The sequence below is a fragment of the Sprattus sprattus genome (assembly GCF_963457725.1).
Source record: "Sprattus sprattus genome assembly, chromosome: 4".
Taxonomy (NCBI): domain Eukaryota; kingdom Metazoa; phylum Chordata; class Actinopteri; order Clupeiformes; family Clupeidae; genus Sprattus; species Sprattus sprattus.
The window spans coordinates 42,391,615-42,411,066 of NC_137923.1; the positions used below are offsets into that span (position 1 = coordinate 42,391,615).

The window sequence follows — 19,452 nt, forward strand, 5'->3', positions numbered from 1 at the left end:
ATAGCGAACCCAGGGAGATTAGCACACAACGTGTGGCGCACTCACACACCACACACACGCAAACACACACACACACACACACACACACACACACACACACACACACTCGCACAGAAGCACACACACACACACCTTTCTATTATGTACACAATTCAACTTTCCACAACCCATTCAGAGACACATTAAGCATAAAAGACGGAGACCTGTATATTTCTGTTCTTTTCTGTTTTTCTCTACTGTCTTTGCCTACCAGACAGCCACCTCAAAGCAAAGAACAAATTACACAACAATTAGGGCCTCTGAAGCAACAGCAAATGGAAGACTTGTGCTTTCATGCCACAGGCCTTTAAAGATTAGTAGCATCAGGATTATGGCACCAGGAGACTTCAAACGAATCCGCTCTGCCATCCGTCTTCATCCTCCTTAACACACATACAGCACACACAGCACACACACACACACACACACACACACGCTAGAAACACTCACACATACACATGTTTACTACAGACACACTAACACACACGCACACACACACAGCCCACACAGCCCACACAAAACACAGTGTTTGAAGATTGGCCTGGCAACATCGCTAGCTTTTCGCCACTAACAGAGGCAGATAGTTTCAAACAAGCACACCTGATGGCCATAGCAGAGCTACACACACACACACACACACACACACACACACACACACACACACACACACACACACACACACACACACACACACACACACACACACACACACACACACAATATATATGTATTGATGCAAAAACAATCCTAACTCACAAACAAACAAACACATCAAGGCACACGCACGCACACGCACACCTGCACACACGCACACACGCAAAGGGCCTCAACACAGGTGTGCTTGGCCCTCGCACCAGCTGTGGCAGCACTTCTGCTTGGCAAGTTTTGATGTGGCCAGCCTTTGATGAACCAAACATTGAACTAATTACCTCCCTTTCAATACAAACACACACAGGGCCGCACAGCACAGGGTCTAATGCTGAGTTAATTGGTACATTTAATTTACATCCTAACTAACGCTTAAGATGCTGTGTGTGTGTGTGTGTGTGTGTGTGTGTGTGTGTGTGTAAAACAGAGGAAGGGGGTACAAAATGGCAGCCTGAGCCTTGCTGCTCTGTTGGCGGGGTTGACTGTTCTACTCTCTGCAGAGACTGGATGGTATCAGTGGCCTAATCTGTGCTATTACCCAGTTTTTAATAACAACCGGAAAACGGCGGGGTAACAGAAGAGGGACAGGATTAGAGTTTGTAATCCCACACACACACTCACACAACACTCACAGTCACACGCACACACAACACACACACACAAGCGCGCCACATACAAAACCTCAAGACTCAAGACACGGGAATGTACACACTATGGATATATCATTATTTTTTTCTTTTGCTATATCATTCTTCTTCTTTTCTCTTGTGTTTTATTAGTTTGTTCTTTACTTTCTGAAATGCCTCGACATCTCACTCGAGCCTCCATTATTCATCTCCCACACCGTCTCTGCCTGAAGTTAAAAGTACAAACATTGAAAACTCGACTCGAGGCATACATGTAATAGTCCTCAAGGGATACACACACACACACATACCCAAACACACACACACACAAGCAATGTGGAAAATAATTGGCAAACTCAGCCTCCGAAATGAAATAACCATTGTCTGACCGTCTATTGATGCACACCTTCCTGTAAATGAACACTTCTGACACCCATTTCCTGATACTGTGCAGATGAGTGTATGTCCATCACACTGGGTGCAAAGCTACAGCGTGTTACAATACATGTTGCAATCTCTCAATTAGGGATGGGTATCGTTTGGGTTTTTTCCGATACCGGTACTTAACCGATACTTTTAAAACGATACCGGTGCCTAAACGGTGCCTGAACCGATACTTAAAAAAAAGCACAAATCGAGGATTGACGACATTAAAGAAAGGCTTTTTTTATTGCCAAGGCCAATTTTTTTCTTCAAATTGAACAATATATGAACTGTTTAAAGTATACTATGAATATAAATACATACAAAACACTTGGCTTCAAACTACAGCCTCAAACTATGAATATTATATTAACTGTTAACAACAGTTTATAGTATGCTTAAATAAATATAAATAAATACAAAACACACACACACTCTTTACAGACTACAGCTACAAACTTATGAGCATATTTGCCTTTGGAGTCATGTATTATTTAGTTTGCATTTATTTCATGAAATTTCACAACTTTCTGATTTGTTTATACCTAGCTATCTTTTCTATCTGGTTTTAGTTAATCTTGTTACTTGAACACACCGAGTGTGTGAAAGTGTACTGCCCCTTTAAGAGACTAAGGCACCGGTTGCTATAGGCTACAATCGGTACCTGCAGTTTAAGTTAGTTTGCGGTTGCAGATCTGCCCAGGACTCTTGCCTTCTCTCCCCTCTTTTGACGCAATTGTTTTGTTGCATTTACTGCACGTCACGGTGTTTGAATCTTTTTGTGCGAAATACAGCCACATTTTTGACCGTTTACCTTTCGCTATTTTCTCTGTTAAAAGGTTGATGGCGAGCTCTGTTTGTGCTTGCGCTGTTAAATGCTGCCTGCTTCACTGTCACAAGACTGTTGCTATGATAACACCAATGAGCGTGAGCGCCACAGGACAATGTTAACATTCATTTAGCTGCATGATTTGTTGCTGTTACTCATTTCAATCGGCTCAGGCACCGAGATGAAGCACCGAAATCTGCGTGACATTTCGGTCCGGGTAGGTACCGGTTGTATAGTCCCGGTGCCATATTGGTACCGGTTCTCGGTACCCAACCCTACTCTCAATGCAGCAGCATTAACAAATGACAGCAGGTTGTAACAGTCAGGCAGGCAGTAGGTTTAAACAGTCCTCACTGAAGCATGATGCCTTTGGTTACTGAACCGGTGTTCAGATGGAAACAAAAAAGGACTTGGAGCTGTGCGAACATTTCATAAGCTCTCAACACTATGGACATGGACACACACAGACACAACACACAGACACAGAAACACACACACCCACACCCACAGACAGCCACATGGACAGATACAGGGACACACACACAGACACACACACATGCACAAACACACACACACACACAGACACACACACATGCACAAACACACACACACACACAAACACACACACACACACACACACACACACACACACACACACACTTGAACAAATATATGTGTATACATTAATAAGCATACTCATGAACTGCAGCCTTCACCAGCGTGTGTTTGGATGTGCATTCTTACAGGTGAGAAGCAGAGATGAGCTGGAGAAGGCAGAGCGACGTGGTGCCGCAGTCAGAGGCTGGAGAGACGTCTGATAACACCAGTGTCTGTATACATAATGCAGCACTCAGCTGAGCTCAGGGGAGGAGATGAAGGGATGGAGAGAAAAGAAGGAGAGAGAGAGAGCAAGAGAGAGATGGAAAGAGCAGGGAGAGATGAGAGAGAAAGACAGAGACAGAGTAAATAGGGAGATGTAGAGATGAAAATAGAAAGATAGAACAGAAAGACAGAGATTAAAGTTCAAGAAATATTTTGGAAAGGGTGAAGAAAATATAGAAAGTGCGAAAGAGAGAGAGCAAGAGACAAAGCGAGAGAAAACATCAGAGAAAAGAAAAAAGGCGTCTCCGCAGAGAGTTCTTCAGTCACACAAGCAGTTGTGATGGTGCTGTGCAGTGCGGTGGATAGAGGCAGAGAAGGGAACAGAACGTGAGAGAGAGAGGAGGGAGGGAGGGAAGAGAGGGGAAGGTGTGTGTGTGTGTGTGTGTGTGTGTATGGGGCGGTGGGAGCTATATTTAGCGCACGTGCCGGTGCTCTGTGCTGGCGGGGGAGGGGAGCAGTGCTGTGCTGTTCAGAGGCGGGCGAGAGCAGCAGGATATTTTTAGAAGCTGCGGCTGACTCCCTGTAACCCCCGGTTACCAGCAGCCGCATCCACAGCAGCAGCAGTATTGAGAGAGCGCTTTGATGGGGGAGCAGAGGGGAGCTCTCGGTCCGTGGCGAAAAAAGATCTATACAAAGGCGCACGTGTGCACACACACACACACACACACACACACACACACAGTTGAACACACACAAGTATGCACAAAGGATTCAATGAATCTGTACACTCCAACAGGGAGGTTCCTAGACACTGATTTACACTGACCTGAAGAAGAAAACATCTCATACTCACGCATGCTTAATATAGCAGACACCAATATAGGAAGCTAAATATAGCTACAAAGTAACGTCCTAACACACACAGACGCCCACACACACATACACATTTTTTTGTATCTAACCTTTATATAACCAGACTTGAGAGAGATACAGAGAGGGAGGGAGGGAGAGAGAGAGGGATGGAGAGAGAGAGAGAGAGAGAGAGAGAGAGAGAGAGAGAGGGAGAAAGAGAGAGGGGGAGGGAGAGAGATAAAGGTAGATAGAGCTATGCTTTTCTTTTTCTTCATCAACCAGGCAGGATGCCTGGGCAACCAGCATTGTTGGAGAGCCAAGATACATGTGGAACACATATATGCGCACACGCACACACACACACACACAAGGGCTGAAAGGTGGAACATGAAACTGAAGAAAGTGGCAGGGTGCATTTTCTGCAACGCTGCAGAGTTCTGTGTCACACACACGCACACGCATAGGCACACACACACACACACAAACACACACACACACACACACAAACACACCCCTATGGGCATGCTTGACATTTATAACCAGATAGGTTGGACCTTCCCTTGAGTAAGGGTTTAGAAGTCTCACATGCGTCATCCTTGTGTGTGTATGTATTCAAAGTCTCCATCAATTATGCACTCACAGGAGAGGGGGGAGTTAATTCCAATGGAATGCGCTTCGAGAAACACCCTGACAAGTTAGGCTAGTTGAGGAGAACAGTGAGGAGACAGATAGGCAGAGCGAAAGAGTGGCAGAGAGTGTTACGAACAGAGAGAGAGAAAGAGAGATAGAGAGAGAAAGAGAGAGACGGAGAGAGAGAAAAAGAGAGGGGTGAGAAGAGAATTGAGAGAGAGGTGAGAAGAAAAGATAGAAGCAGAGAGAGTCTTCTGAACAGACAGAGTGAGAGAGAGCGAGAGACGAGCATAAAGAGAGACAGGAAGGAAGCCATGCAGAAACACAGGGAGAAAGAGAGAGAGACGGGTAGTGAGCATGACCGAGAGAGGCAGAGAGAGAGAGAGAGAGAGAGAGATAGAAAGAGAGAGATAGAAACAGGGACTGGGAAAGGCAAAGAGAGAGGGAGACAGGAAAGGGGAGAGGGAAGGATGGAGACAGGCAGAGAGACGTTATCCACAGCTAAAGGTCACCATGGCTTAGCTTAGCTTAGCTTCCATGCTACCTAACACTCTGATGTGTGAATGACTGGGCTGTGAATGGAGCCGAGATAGAACGGAGATGAGGGACAGAGGGAGAGGGAACAAAGAGAGATCAGCAAGGAGTCAGAGAGAGAGGGAGCGAGGGAGGTGAGAAGGGGGAGAGTGCCGTAAAAAGACAGAGCGATAGAAAGAGTGAAAGAATGAGAGAAGACAGACAGAGGATAGAAAGAGAGATGAAGTGTAACTTAGTCAGGGGACTCATCCATGAAACAGGGCCTTTCAGAAGCATTCTGCCGATAAGGGTTCACACACACACACACACACACACACACAGACACACACACACACACACACACATATTCTTCATGTAGGCTCACATTCAAAAACGTGCCAGTAAACACATAGCAGAAACATACATGTACGTACATGTGGATACAAACCTGACACACCCTCTGTCAACCCCTGACAATAGCCCCTTATACATGCGTCAATGTAAAGCTGTTACATCGCGTCTGCACCGATAGAAACTCGCGAACGTGTTACAATTGCCTCATGCATAAGGGGTCTAGATGTGAACTGTTCGTTTTTCCGCCGATCGCCTGAGCCTTTCGAGAGAGGTGGTTTACCACGATCGTTCGGCTCAGAAAAGGGCGTGTCAAATCAGGCCGATGTGTCATGGGGAGTCGGTGCGTGACTGGGGGGAGACAGTGACAGGAGGCTAGAAAGTTCGAGGCTAGAAAGTTCTTGTCTGTTCTTGAAAGGAGACTGATCCAATAGGCTAGTAGGCCTACAATTTTTTATCAGTAATAAAACGCAATTTGGTACACCATTTTAATATGGTAATATAGCCTACTGTTTTTTGCAAAATGAAAGAAAGGAAACGCCACTCGAGCCTATTAATTCCGAAATTTCACCACATTGTAGGCTATATACTGTAACAACCCCAACACTTGCCTGCTTCCCTTGCAAATCAAAGTTTTCCGACTATTTTTCTTACCTTCTTTCTTACTGAGCTAGAAGTTTAAGTTGTTCTGAACATATCGCGCTGCCAATGCCTAATGTCACTTCTGAGTCAAATCACTCCATCATCTCTTTGAAATTCCTTATTCCACGAGTGGTAGGCTACAATGACTGGCTGTTTTCAAATATAACTAATAGCCTAACGAAACAAAGATTTTCCTCTGCTGATCCCGCGTCTATATGGAAGTTTGTAGAGAGAATGCGGGGGAGTAAAATGCTCCGCAAAATGCTCTGCTGCCGGGGTTAATTCCCTTTCCTTTACGTCTACTGCTGTCTAGTAAATACATACAGACAGCCGGAAAGGTTAATAAACGGAATGAAATAGCTACACATTACACACGCTATGTTTTAATAAAACCCACGTTACTCACATAGGCCTACTGGTTAACACTAGTGTTTGTTACAGCACATAAACGTTTGTCGCTACATCCAAACTGCGTCACCGTTGTCTCTCCCTGTATCTGCTCCAGCCGCACCATTTTACTTGCAATGTGAATCATTTAATTTAAATATGCTTATTGCCATTTGTTGCACCTTAATCATTTTCTACAAACATGATATGCTATATATGGTGTAGTAGACTGAGACTCTATTCACTACTGCACAAAAACTAGACACGTTTGCAATGAAGTAGGTAAAACAACTTTCGCCAATATCTCCGTAAGGGAGATGGGTTGTGTGCTCAAATTTCCTGGGATCAAAGAAGACGTTAGTATTCATGTGCAAACTAAAAATCACGTCTCAGGATTGCTGCGCATGCAAGTTATTTCGGGTGTCTCAACTGTAACTAATAGCCTACCACTGTCATATAATTATGAGTTCAGTAAAAGACGGAGCAAACACAGTTTTCTACCGTTGTTGAAACACATCCACGCGTAGACTCGTTTTCTTCCCATCTGAGAGTGGTTATTCAAAGAAAATATTAAGAACTATATGCTGATAGAAAGAAGGGAACTTTAAGCCACTACACTGCCTGTGCACGATGCGGATCCACGTTGATGTTGTTAGTAAACAAACCAGGTGGGAGCACATCTCCGTGGTCTTTGCGCATGCCCGAGGCAATGTAAACGCTTTACATTTTGCACATGTAAACACGTAACGACAAGAGCCGTTTCCCTTGAAAATGTTCACACCTACACGCGAATACGATACGATAAACTGTTCTGATCACATTGGCACATGTATTAGGGCCTAATAAGATACACAAACACACACACACACACACACACACACTAGAGATGCGCGGTTGGCGGTTGCACCCGCGGACTCCGCGGTTAAACCGCGGATCGGGCGGATGACGTGACAAAAAATAATATTTTAATTAAATTCGGGCGGGTGGCGGTTTACCCAACGAAATTCAAAATATCTACACATTGTTAAATGTCGTTACCTTCATCCAAGCACATTTTGAAATAATCAAATTTTCATCAGGCAGTAAATTGGCCTAGTTCCGTGTATGCATACAAAGCAAACAAAGGAAGCTAAAAAGTTTAAATTAAGTGACGATCCCTAATCATGTCGCGTCTCTTTGCAACGCCGCAAACCTGCAACCTATGAGTCAGCTGTCAGTATTGGAAGAAGCCTTAACGTGTCGTAGATGAAACTGCCTGGGTTATTTTGTTTCGTTAGGCTATTAGTTATATTTTAAAACAGTCAGTCATTGTAGCCTACCACTCGTGAAATAAGGAATTTCAAAGAGATGATGGAGTGATTTGACTCAGAAGTGACATTGGGCATTGGCAGCACGAGATGTTCAGAACAAGTTAAACTTCTAGCTCAGTAACATCCCCAGCTAAGAAAGAAGGTAAGAAAAAGTCGGAAAACTTTGATTTGCAAGGCAAGCAGGCAAGTGTTGGGGTTGTTACAGTATAAAGCTTACAATGTGGTGAAATTTCGGAATTAATAGACTCGGCGTTTCCTTCTAAACTAAAAACAGTAGCCTATGGCTATATTACCATATTAAAATGGTGTACCAAATTGCGTTTTATTACAATGATAAAAAAGTGTAGGCCTACTAGCCTATGGTAAGGTCAGGTTTGCCGGTGTGCTTGGCTATTTTAAAGTTTCTCCCTGTGCATCGATCGGAGACAGACGTCACTTCACTGATAATATTCTGGGGAAAGGCTACAACATAGCCAATAGGCTTTCATACTAGGGGCTTTATCCTTTAAATATCTTTGCGGCATTGGATCAGTCTCCTTTCAGAAACAGGCAAGAACTTTCTTGCCTCGCGTCAGCAGCGCCTAGCCTACCTAAAAAGAACAGGCGGATGGCGGGCGGGTGCGGTTTTGAAAATTGGTCAAAAAAAGCGGATAGCGGACGGATCATGCGTTTTGTGATGCGGTTGCGGATGAAATAATAGCCCATCCGCGCATCTCTAACACACACACTATTCCTCAGGGTTAATAGAGTCGGGCTGACATTTGTAGATTAACAAAGCAATCCAGTGGTTCCGTTTTAAACTAATTCCAAATCTGACGCAGCATGTGGCTCAGGGTAGCACTATCGCATCTGTTCAGAAGTAGGTGGCGGGGGAGCGACCTGTTTGTTCAGCCGCTCCCGTCCTCCAACAAACCAAGCGACCTCGCAGAGCGGGCAAAACCTAGCGCCCCCATTCTCCCCCTCTATCGTCTGTCATTACGGATGGGACATGTAATGAAAGCAGAGTCGCGGCAGGATCCAACTGCCTTTGCAATTTATTTATATATTTATTTAGCTGTGGCCGGGGCTGCCGATAAGGGCAGATAGGACGCACTGCATAATTACTGTTTATCAAACAAACGCGAAAGCTAATAAACCCAATGGAAAGGTGCCAGACGAGACCCCGGCGACTCCGCTACGGTGGCGTGCCGTGGAAGGCCAACCGCGGATCCTTGCTCCGGCACATGTACTGAGATGATGGAGGATTGCCACATTGAGACAACGTGGGTGATTGCATTAGGTAGCGCAGTTATTGAATTACAGGGATCGGGGCGAAGATTGCATCGCCTTTTTGATTAATGCAGGGAAAACACACAAGACACTTGTGTGTTTGCTGAAGGTCGTGGAGTAAACATGTTGTCATGTCTTGCCAAAAGGCCACATTTCTCAAAAAAACCTGCTGCTGCTTAGACTAGTTGGACAGAGGATAAATGTTCATCTTGATCAATTAATAACAAATATTTGTTAAGTGTATACCTCCTGATCAATTATTAACGATTTTTCAATTCAATTCAATGAATTCAATTATTAACGAATATTTGCTTTGTGTATTCATCCTGATCAATTAATAGTGAATATGTGTTTAGTGCTTAGCTACTATAAGCAGTAGCTCCATCTCAGTCACAGTGAGAAGGCAAATCAACAGCTCACCTAGGCCAAACATTCAGTCAAACATCAATCAACTGCAAGGTTTTTGGGATAAGCCTAACCTTAGGCTACAATTTCTGCTTCCATGTTCCATGTTCCATGTTCCATGTTCCAATACATTCCACATTTACTTGGAATGCTGATCCCACTGCTGCTGAAGGTTTAGATTTGAAGTGACAGACTGTCAAGTTATTATCAGTGACACCCAGGGCAGTGGCTACGCCTTTAAATGTCTGACCCGGCTAAGCGCATATCTTCTATGCGGTGAAGTAACACTCAGGCAAATGTGGCCTTGATTTGAGTGTCACACACAGTCTCTTCCACACACGTACACATACACGTTAATGTAGACAGACACAAAGACCGAATAAACAGACACGAACACACTCCTGCACATACGGACACATACACATGCACATGCGCACACATACACATGCATGCACGTACGCACACACACGCGCACGCATACACACACACCTGAAAAGGCAGGCAGGCAGGCAGGCAGGCAGGCAGGCAGGCAGGCAGGCAGGCAGGCAGGCAGGCAGGCAGGCAGGCACACAGACAGACAGTCAGACAGACAGTCTTTCTGTCATCAGAGGATTCCATTGTCATTCAACTCTGTCAGTGTCTGCTCCAGCTCATTAGTACTAGAAGGAGGAGCGGTCGGAACACAGAGATGGACAGAATCAAATAATGAAAGAGCCAATGAAAAGTAAGTGATGTCCGACACGTCCTTTACAGAGAGAGAGAGAGAGAGAGAGAGAGAGAGAGAGAGAGAGAGAGAGAGAGAGAGAGAGAGAGAGAGAGAGACAGAGAGACAGAGATACAGAGAGAGAGTGATGAAAGACACCCTGGCGATCACATGGGTCAGCCAAAACCACAGCAGAGGCGCAGCATTAGAAAACCTTTATGTTCTCCCTATTCCTCTGTTTCTCCCTTTCACAAACGTACACAGATCCACAACACTCCATGATCAGTGGATACAGAAAACCCAATCCTCATAATGTGACAAACACACACAAACACACAAACACACACACGCACACACACACACACACACACACACACACACACACAAACGCACACAATCAGTGAGAGCATAACCACAAATACTAAGATCAGGCCTGATGTCCAGCACACGCACACACACACACACACGTCACAGTGGACCTCATTAGGGCTGAGCTCTCCTGTACATCACGGTGGAGACTGTTAAAGAGCTCTGACATTTTCTGCACCATTCCTGTCTCCGTCACAATGTGCCAGATAATAAATAATAAACCGAGACAGTCACTCCTTCTCCTGTCGTCTCCACACTAGTGCGTCAGAGGTGACTAAATGGACCCCACGGGGGGACGCCGTCCAAGCGGATTCCTTCCAGATGCTTCCGTTCACAGCGTTGGTTAAGAGAGGTTCTTGAAGCTATGCAAAGCAACATGAATACTTCCCGTCTTAAATGCATACTTCGTATAGGAGCATTCAATGATATTATTGTTCAGACTGACTGCGTGTTGGTGGCTGGTGAGTCACAGCAGATCAAATGGACTTCATCTGTAAAGTGCTTTTTCTAGTCCTCCGAGGGCTCATTGCACTTGACGGTGCATGACGTACATTCAGCCGTACTACATACACGCACTCGCACACGGACATGGGAAACAGACACGCAAGGTGCCAAACCACTTGTTGGGAGCACTTGGGGCAAAACATGGACTTGATCAAGGACCCTTACGTATGAAACACAGATGGACGATACACTTGTGTACGAGTTAAAACATGTTGGATATTCAGATAAAAGAGGAATTCAGAGGTTTTCATTATGTTGTTTGAATGTGTTTGTCGCAAAGGATTATGCTTATTATTGCTCAGTCCTCTCTACACGTGCATCTTATATGACATGTGGACATATCCAAACATTTTCCCCCCTGGGAGACTTGATGGGGTCAATCTTGGCCTACCAAGCGGCTGACCTGTTGGCCTATTTACCTTGGGTTATAAACTAGAAGAGATTAAAAGCAAGTGGGATGACACTGACTGGTAGCCCTGGTTTAACTGCAACTCTGCACTACTAACGCAACAGGAAAAAAAAAACAAATCAGACATTCAGTGGACACAAACATGAGGCAGAAATAGTGTTAGAGGTGTTCCTCAACATCTCGGTGAGAAGGCGTGCTGAAAGGCGATACATGACAGTGGCCTGCTGCTGAGCGCTCGACTAACTGCCGTGTCAATTTTAAGGTGCGGTTGCACACAAGCATTCACCTAATAATCAGCTTATTGATCGCCGGCCGATTGTCAAAGGTCAGCCAAGCCGGCCCGTAATGTCAAGACGAGGCTGAACAATTGCCTATCGACAGGGAGAACAGCCCCGGAGGCCCTCAGCTACGGGACTGACCACACGCCAGCCAATATGGAAAATGTTGGACCAGGAAGGAAGGAGATTTGTAGTGTGGGTTGATTCCCAGTAGGTGGTTAGGCCTGACAAACAGTGGTTACTGTCTGGAGCATGATCAACCCTGCCAGTGGATGTCAAAGACTGGTATCAATTTAAAATGCTATATCTTTGTCTGAGACAAACAATGTTGGTAGGAGACGATGACAAAAAGTGAAATGATTTTGAATGCATTAAATCGGAGGCTGTGTTCCAAACAGACGCGGAGCTTGGTCTTCAAGGGGACGACATCTTATTTCCATTTATATTAAACATTTCCAGGAAACATTCAGAGGGAATAAATGACCTTCCGACAGCAATCACTGTTTTGAGACGCAAGTTCTCGTGAGCCCTCTGACGTTCCGTGGTCCCCCACCCACAAACCAACCAATCCACTGTCATGTGAAAAGTGTTTCATAAAGCGGTCTGATTCTCTAGCAATGCAAGGCATGCTAACGTAAATTGGCAAAGCCTCACCTGGTCTAATCAAACGGCAAAACAATGCTCATTCCAGTCCTCCTCTCCACACACACACAACACACACACACACACACACACACACACACACACACACACACACACACACACACTCTTTAACTTCAAATTCCATGCTTTAATATTCAACAAGGAGCTTGAATAATGGAGCACATAACGGCTGGCCAGTGACCACCGTTCCATGGAATGCAGCGTGTGTTAGCGTGTCTATAGGAAGGTGGGTGCATGGAACTGACAGATGATCAGCTGTTGAGGCGAGCCAGATGCACGTATGGACCTGTAGAGTGTCGAGGGCTTTGTGTTCTGCTGCCTATCTGCATTGGCAGAGATTAGGAATGAAGCACTGACCCAACTGCATGCATTTTCTCTCTTTCTTTCCTCGATCGCTCCCTCATTCTTTTCCTCTCTCTCTCTTTCTCTCCCTCACTCCCTTTGTTTCCCTGTCTCCCTGTTTTGTTTAACTTAAAACTCCTACAATGACTTTTGAAAACTTCTGTGCCAGAACTTTCCAAAGACTTTGATCAGAGTAAAGAAAAAAGTACAAAAAGGCAGACAAGTTTAAACACTGTATTCGATGAGACCTCAAAACTGGTGCCAGACTCTCATGCGTCTGTCTCTCTCTCCCTCTCCCTCTCTCCCTCTCCCTCTCTCCCCCACCCCCCCCCCCCCCTCTCTCTCTCTTCAGTATTTTTTTGCAGAGGCGCAAGGTGACAGCACCTTCCCACAGATGAATGTGGAAGTCACTACGAGTCCGAAGCACACGGCCTACAGGGACAATTCTCTAGTCAGGCTGACAAAAAAATAGCCTGGAGTTAGAAGCAAGTGCAACATTGGTTTAAGAGCTCATGCTATCAGCGAAGGATGGATATTGCAATAAAATTCTTGCGCAGGCATTTTTCCTGTATTGTCTATTTCTCAGCTTTCTCTACCTCAACTAAAAGGTAAAGCCAATAAAGGAAATCAAGGTAAGGCGTCTGAACGTAAAGTGTAACCATTGATTTGATTTGTTTTTTTGATGAAGAGGAACAGTGTGCATTAATAAACGTTAAAATGTAAATGCACCCAATTGTAGCCAAAAGGCTAGTTTTCATTGGCAGTTCCCCTGCCAGAGTGAAACTGGCTAAAGATAGGGAAGAATTACAGCATAACATTGGGGAGGGGAGGAGAGAAAAGACAACACCCAAACTATGCTCCTAGAGGAGTAAAGTGTGGGAACAGTAAAAAAAAAGCACGCATACATAAGCACATACAACTCACAAACAATACATACATGAATACAAAACACCAGAGCTACATGAAAAAACTGCCACTTGCGTTGGATAGTCAGGAGTTTCATGCCATGTAGGCTACCAGGACATAACAAACACAAAAAACACACCTCAGCACATAAATACATACAACTCACAAACAATACATACACGAAACACCAGAGCTACATGAAAAAGCTGCCACTTGCGTTGGCGCTAAGGATAGCCAGGAGTCTCAGGACATGACAAACACGAAGCAGGCGAAGGCGTGGGGCTATAAGTTATGCAGCTGTAAGTTATGTTTTAAACACAATACACATATACAAGAACATACTGTATACTCATATTTATTCTACCAAATCTAGGTATATGAACACAAGTGCAGACGAAAATTCTCAAATGCAACCGCTGTATATGGTGGTATGCAAATGCTTGGAGTTCGGGCTCCAATTTCGATTTACACACGTTCACAGTTTGGTCATTCCGGTTCTCCTTCGTGCCCGTCACAAGACGCTGTGTCAGAGACGCTATGGCAATCAGCCCTTCCCGGGCAAGCTAAAGCTGCATAGCACCAAGGGCCAATGAACTGGCCCATGTCACTCACGCCATCATTCCACACCGTGGCTATAAGTCCCTCTGCTATGTGTGCATGCATCCTCTTTATTCCTTCAGGGTGACTGAACACCTGTTGGCGTGTATTCTGCAAGGTGTTTAATATTCTTGTGGCTCGCTACCTTAACAAGCAGGGGGCTTAAGGATGGCTCATGCCCTCTCATCAGAGGCTGAGCCTGCACCCCCACTGCGATAGCTTTTTGGGTAAAAAAATGCTAAAAGCCTGGAGAGCCACTTTTCACACAGAGAACTCCCGAAAGGACAAATCAGAAGATGACGCAGCCTCTGACGGAGACAGGCTACTGGCGCGTGTTCTCACCAGAGCTGACAGACACCAATTTGCTTTCTAGACAGCGGAACGCCGCTTTGATGACGACATGAGAAGGGTTTTCGTGTTCTCATGATGACGTCTCTCCCCCTCCACTTCGGAGATGAAGAGTGAAGGAGACAAGCTACGGCCGACGCAGGGGCCCCCCTCCTCGCCCCAACTAAAAGTGAATCCTAAAGCAGAGCTCAATGAGGTGCTTAAGCATGCGGCTATGCTTCTGCAACTACAAGGTCCTTTATTCTATTGAGGGTCATTCGACTCGAGGCATGGCCAAGTCCTGGGCTTTCACACGTAGCTTGTCATTGGAACAAGTCAGTACAAGAGCTAGCTGGGGTTCCCCAAATACGTTTGTGCGGTTCTATGACCTGGATGTTTTCTAAAGCGTCAGTCGCCCATAATGTGTTCAGTGTCACTATTTTTATTCAGACTTGTACTAGAACTGTTTTTAGCTGGTTGTACTATTGTTATGTTATATGTTGTTGTTGTGTCATATGTTGCCCCTCATCACACCAACAGGAGCAGCGCTCCAAATTTCGTTGTATGAAAATACAATGACAATAAAGGCTTTTCTATTCTAATTATATTTGTGCCTGTATCTCCGCTGCAGAAGCACGAGAGCACAGCAGTCCACCATCGGGGCATATCCACACAACAACCACAGAATACACAATGCTCAGCAAGACAGACGAAGAGAGGAACAGAGGGGTAGACAGAGAAAAAGTCAATGAGTCAAGGAAACAGAGAGAGAGAGAGAGCGAGAGAGAGTATGATAGAAATTATGTATAAATATAAATGGATGATAGGGAATAAGAGGAGTTCTTGAATACAACAGATACTACTTCCCTGGGCACAACACATACAGACACAGAGATGCAGGAACTGAATTAAGTAATTTTAAGGTATTCATGTCACGTTCACTTTGCAAGCACAGCCTAATTACATTCAGTCTTGGTATAAGAGTGAAGGTAACTACAGCAGTACAGGCGATACTGAATCAGAAAGTGCATGAAATTAAGACTGGAAAATATCCAGACATTCAGTGTTCTACACGACATTGCGAAAAAGGTCGGAGTCAGACAAAACTATCTTGACGGTGTTGAAAGTAGTGAAGCGTGTGTTTAAAAGCGGACATGCGATCACCAAAAGACATATGGAGTGCCTCACGGTACCTTGCTGTTGTGCCACACGACGCTCTCGCAGCCAGGGCTGGGGTTATATTAAAACAGTACATCAAAGAACATTCACCTCGCTTCACCTGAACTCAGCCTGCTCTCGCAGCAGAGGGAATCTGATTGGGAGCACCACAACACCCATGCCTCACAGCAGAAAGTCAAGATGGTTTCACCCTGTTCCTTTCAAATGGAGGGAAGGATGGAGGGATCGAAGGAGGGAGGGAGGGAGGGTTGAAAGAGAAGGGGAATTTGTATTCAGGTGGAGGTTTTTACCACCACAATTAATGAGAGGTGGAGGCCTGGCTGATGGAGTTGACAGAACAGGCCTGAAGGAGGAAAAGAGATAGGAGAGAAGAGAGGGAGAGAGAGAAAAAAGAGAGATGGAGAAATGAGGGGGAGGAGAGAGACAGACAGAGAGAGCCTGAAAGAGAGACACAGAGAACGTGGGAGAGAGAGACAGAAGACCAGATAGAGAGGGAGAGACAATGAGTGATAGAAAGCATTAAATAAAGTGGGGAAGCTCAAAGAAAGACGTGGGGCAAAGGGCGACTGACGGAGGGAGATGGATTCAGGAGTGCCGTGGGGTCTCCCAGTTCTTTTGGTTGAGCTAAACAGATGAGCAATGGTAGGGAATTGACAAACAATAATACATGGTTAAGGAGACGGGGTCAGCCTGTCACCTCCAGACAAATCCATACCGGCAATTACACTGCTGTTATTAGCAAAGCGTTGCAAAAGCCAATTACAGCCTTTGGGGATAATTGGGTACAGAGTTCTAAACTTGGGTACTTGGGTGTGTGTGTGTGTGTGTGTGTGTGTGTGTGTGTGTGTGTGTGTGTGTGTGTGTGTGTGTGTGTGTGTGTGTGTGTGTGTGTGTGTGTGTGTGTGTCATGTTCATCTCTGCCACATGCTATTCAGCAGCAGCAGCAGAAGCAGCTTCTGGTTGTGTTTATATTAGTGGAGTACTAATAGAGTTATGGAGTGCATTGTTATGCGTGTGTGTGAGTGTGTGTGTGTGTGTGTGTCTGTGTCTGTCTATTTGGCTGAGAGACAGACAGAGACAGAGGAGGATCTGCATGTTCTTCTTGAGTACTTCTCAAGTACACATGTACCTCTTGAGCACACAGCTCTGGGCCTAGTGTATGTATGTTTCATGCTGTGTGAGGGTGGGTTCACTCACCTCTGGCACTCGCTGGCGTGCAGCAGCAGGTCCTGGTTGTTCTTAGAGCTGACTGTGAGCTCGTGCTCCGTGGAGTTGAACACGTCCAAGAGCAGGTGGCACTGACGTGTACTGCAGAAACACACACACACACACACACACACACACACAGTTAGAACATACCCATCCCATATCCTATACCTACTGCAAGCACACATGAATGTATAGGATATACACATGATGTGGAGGATTCCCCCAACCCCAGGCATGCTTTGACTTGTTGACACACACAGACAGATAAATAGATCTATTTCTGTCTGTCTGTCTGTCTGTCTGTCTGTCTGTCTGTCTGTCTGTCTGTCTGTCTGTCTGTCTGTCTGTCTGTCTGTCTGTCTGTCTGTCTGTCTGTCTGTCACACAAAATGACACTCTGACTCTGTCGAGGCGAGTTGACTAAGACTCCAACGATAAATAAAGAATTCCGCTGAGGCGTGGCAACATATTCTTCAATATATTTCATGTGCCAATGACAAACCATTAGACAAAACAAAACAAGTTCCCTTATTAGAAGAGTGGCATATTTTGCCTACATATTTCTGTGTTAGCAAGGAGGCAGTAGCTACCTGTGTTATAGGTTCATGCAATTGTTGTATTTTTACTTGTTTTTAAAAGGGTAAACCCTTTGAAAGACTCAAGCATCTGGGAAGATGTAGTCAAATTTGTGATTTGAATTAAATGCTCAGTCAGTAGTACACAAAAGTCACTCATGATGTAAATACACAATAATAACAACATTTCATTTCACACATTCCTATTCACATATTGTAGTCTAATTAGACTAAAGCTGAAGAAGAAGAAATGCTACGACACAACACAAATCATCACTTCTTTTTGGCCGCAATTTAATGCAGACTGAGATTGCTTTCAGGTTGGTCCAGGTGTTCAAATTCATCAAAATAAACAAAGCTCAGATGTTATTTATTTCTTATTCCTTCAACATTATTTATGTTTAAGTATAAGCTGACCTATCCTACTCCCACAAGTCGCACCGCAGCGAGTGCCAGAATGTCTGCCAAAACATTTGCCATTTCAGCAAACATTTTCGTTCAGTACGTAGAGCTGAAGAATGTAATAACTTCTCCAAAATAGATTTTTTTACAGGCTCAAAATCGAACAACCTGACTAAAAACAGAATAGCAGTCTGTTTGAAGGGATATGTGTTGGGTATTTTAAAACATGTCTGACAAGCTACGATTATGTGTCAACAAACAAAACACAGAAGAAGCACTGAGTTTTATTCCCTGTAAAGGCGCTCCTGGCGAGCACTGTACAGAACCCGCTGCCATATACCATATACTCATCTGACTCATTCAGTTTGACTTTTGCTGACTTCGGCCTGGATATGCCCACTTACAGTATTCAACAACACCTTTACCTCCCTCTGAAGGATCTATTAGTTGTGCAACAGTTTACATGCGCGGACATTTTTTGCCAGCCTTCTTTGCTTTTGACTTTGTCAGAGTGGCTCAGACAGTAAAGATCAGGGACACGGAATGGCAGGGAGACAAACAGAAAAAAAGGGGAAAGATGGGCTCAAGTGGCGTCCATTTTGACTCAGGCCTTAGTAGTCAACAGTGCACCTATCCTGGAGCTCAACAAATAGAGCAAGGCTTCAGTGGCACAAATATCTCAGACTACACTACAAGATCTAAATTTGCAGATAAGTGCCTACTGCATGTGAGGAGAGGAAAAATAAAGATGGCTCAGAAACAAGCCTCAAGTGGCGTCCATTTTGTCTCAGGCCTTAGCAGTCAACAGCACAGAACGGAATCCCAGTCCAAACACAAAACAATTGGAATTAATTGTGCATTCTTCATGTAGTGGAGTTATTTGCCCTCTATCCTGTTCATTAATTTCATATAACAGGACACCTCGGCAGCCGTTATCCCTAACTTATGTGACATCACCAACTATAGGAAAACCTCCCCCCGCTCCATGGAGAATCCTCAACTGGCTGACGATCTGAATGTGTTTTTCTGCAGATTTGATCACCCCACATTCACACCTCTCACCCACTCCAACCCAGACTCTACACAATCATCGGCACCCCCTGTTATCACCTCCCCCCTCCCCCCTGACTCCCCACCTGCACTGACGGTCTGTGAAGAGGATGTGTGCCAGCTATTTCAAAGACAGAAGACAAGGAAGGCAGCAGGCCCAGACGGTGTGACACCCTCCTGTCTGAAAGTCTGTG

At 45.0% G+C, this 19,452-nt stretch overlaps 1 protein-coding gene across 1 annotated transcript in view; it reads right to left on the reverse strand.

The window, feature by feature from the left end:
- trappc9 (trafficking protein particle complex subunit 9) overlaps positions 1–19,452 on the reverse strand; it is a 234,861-nt gene that overhangs the window by 85,786 nt on the left and 129,623 nt on the right. The window contains exon 19 of the mRNA XM_080836474.1: positions 17,221–17,331. Within this exon, the coding sequence (XP_080692600.1) occupies positions 17,221–17,331 (111 nt within the window). The remainder of the gene's footprint in view (positions 1–17,220; positions 17,332–19,452) is intronic.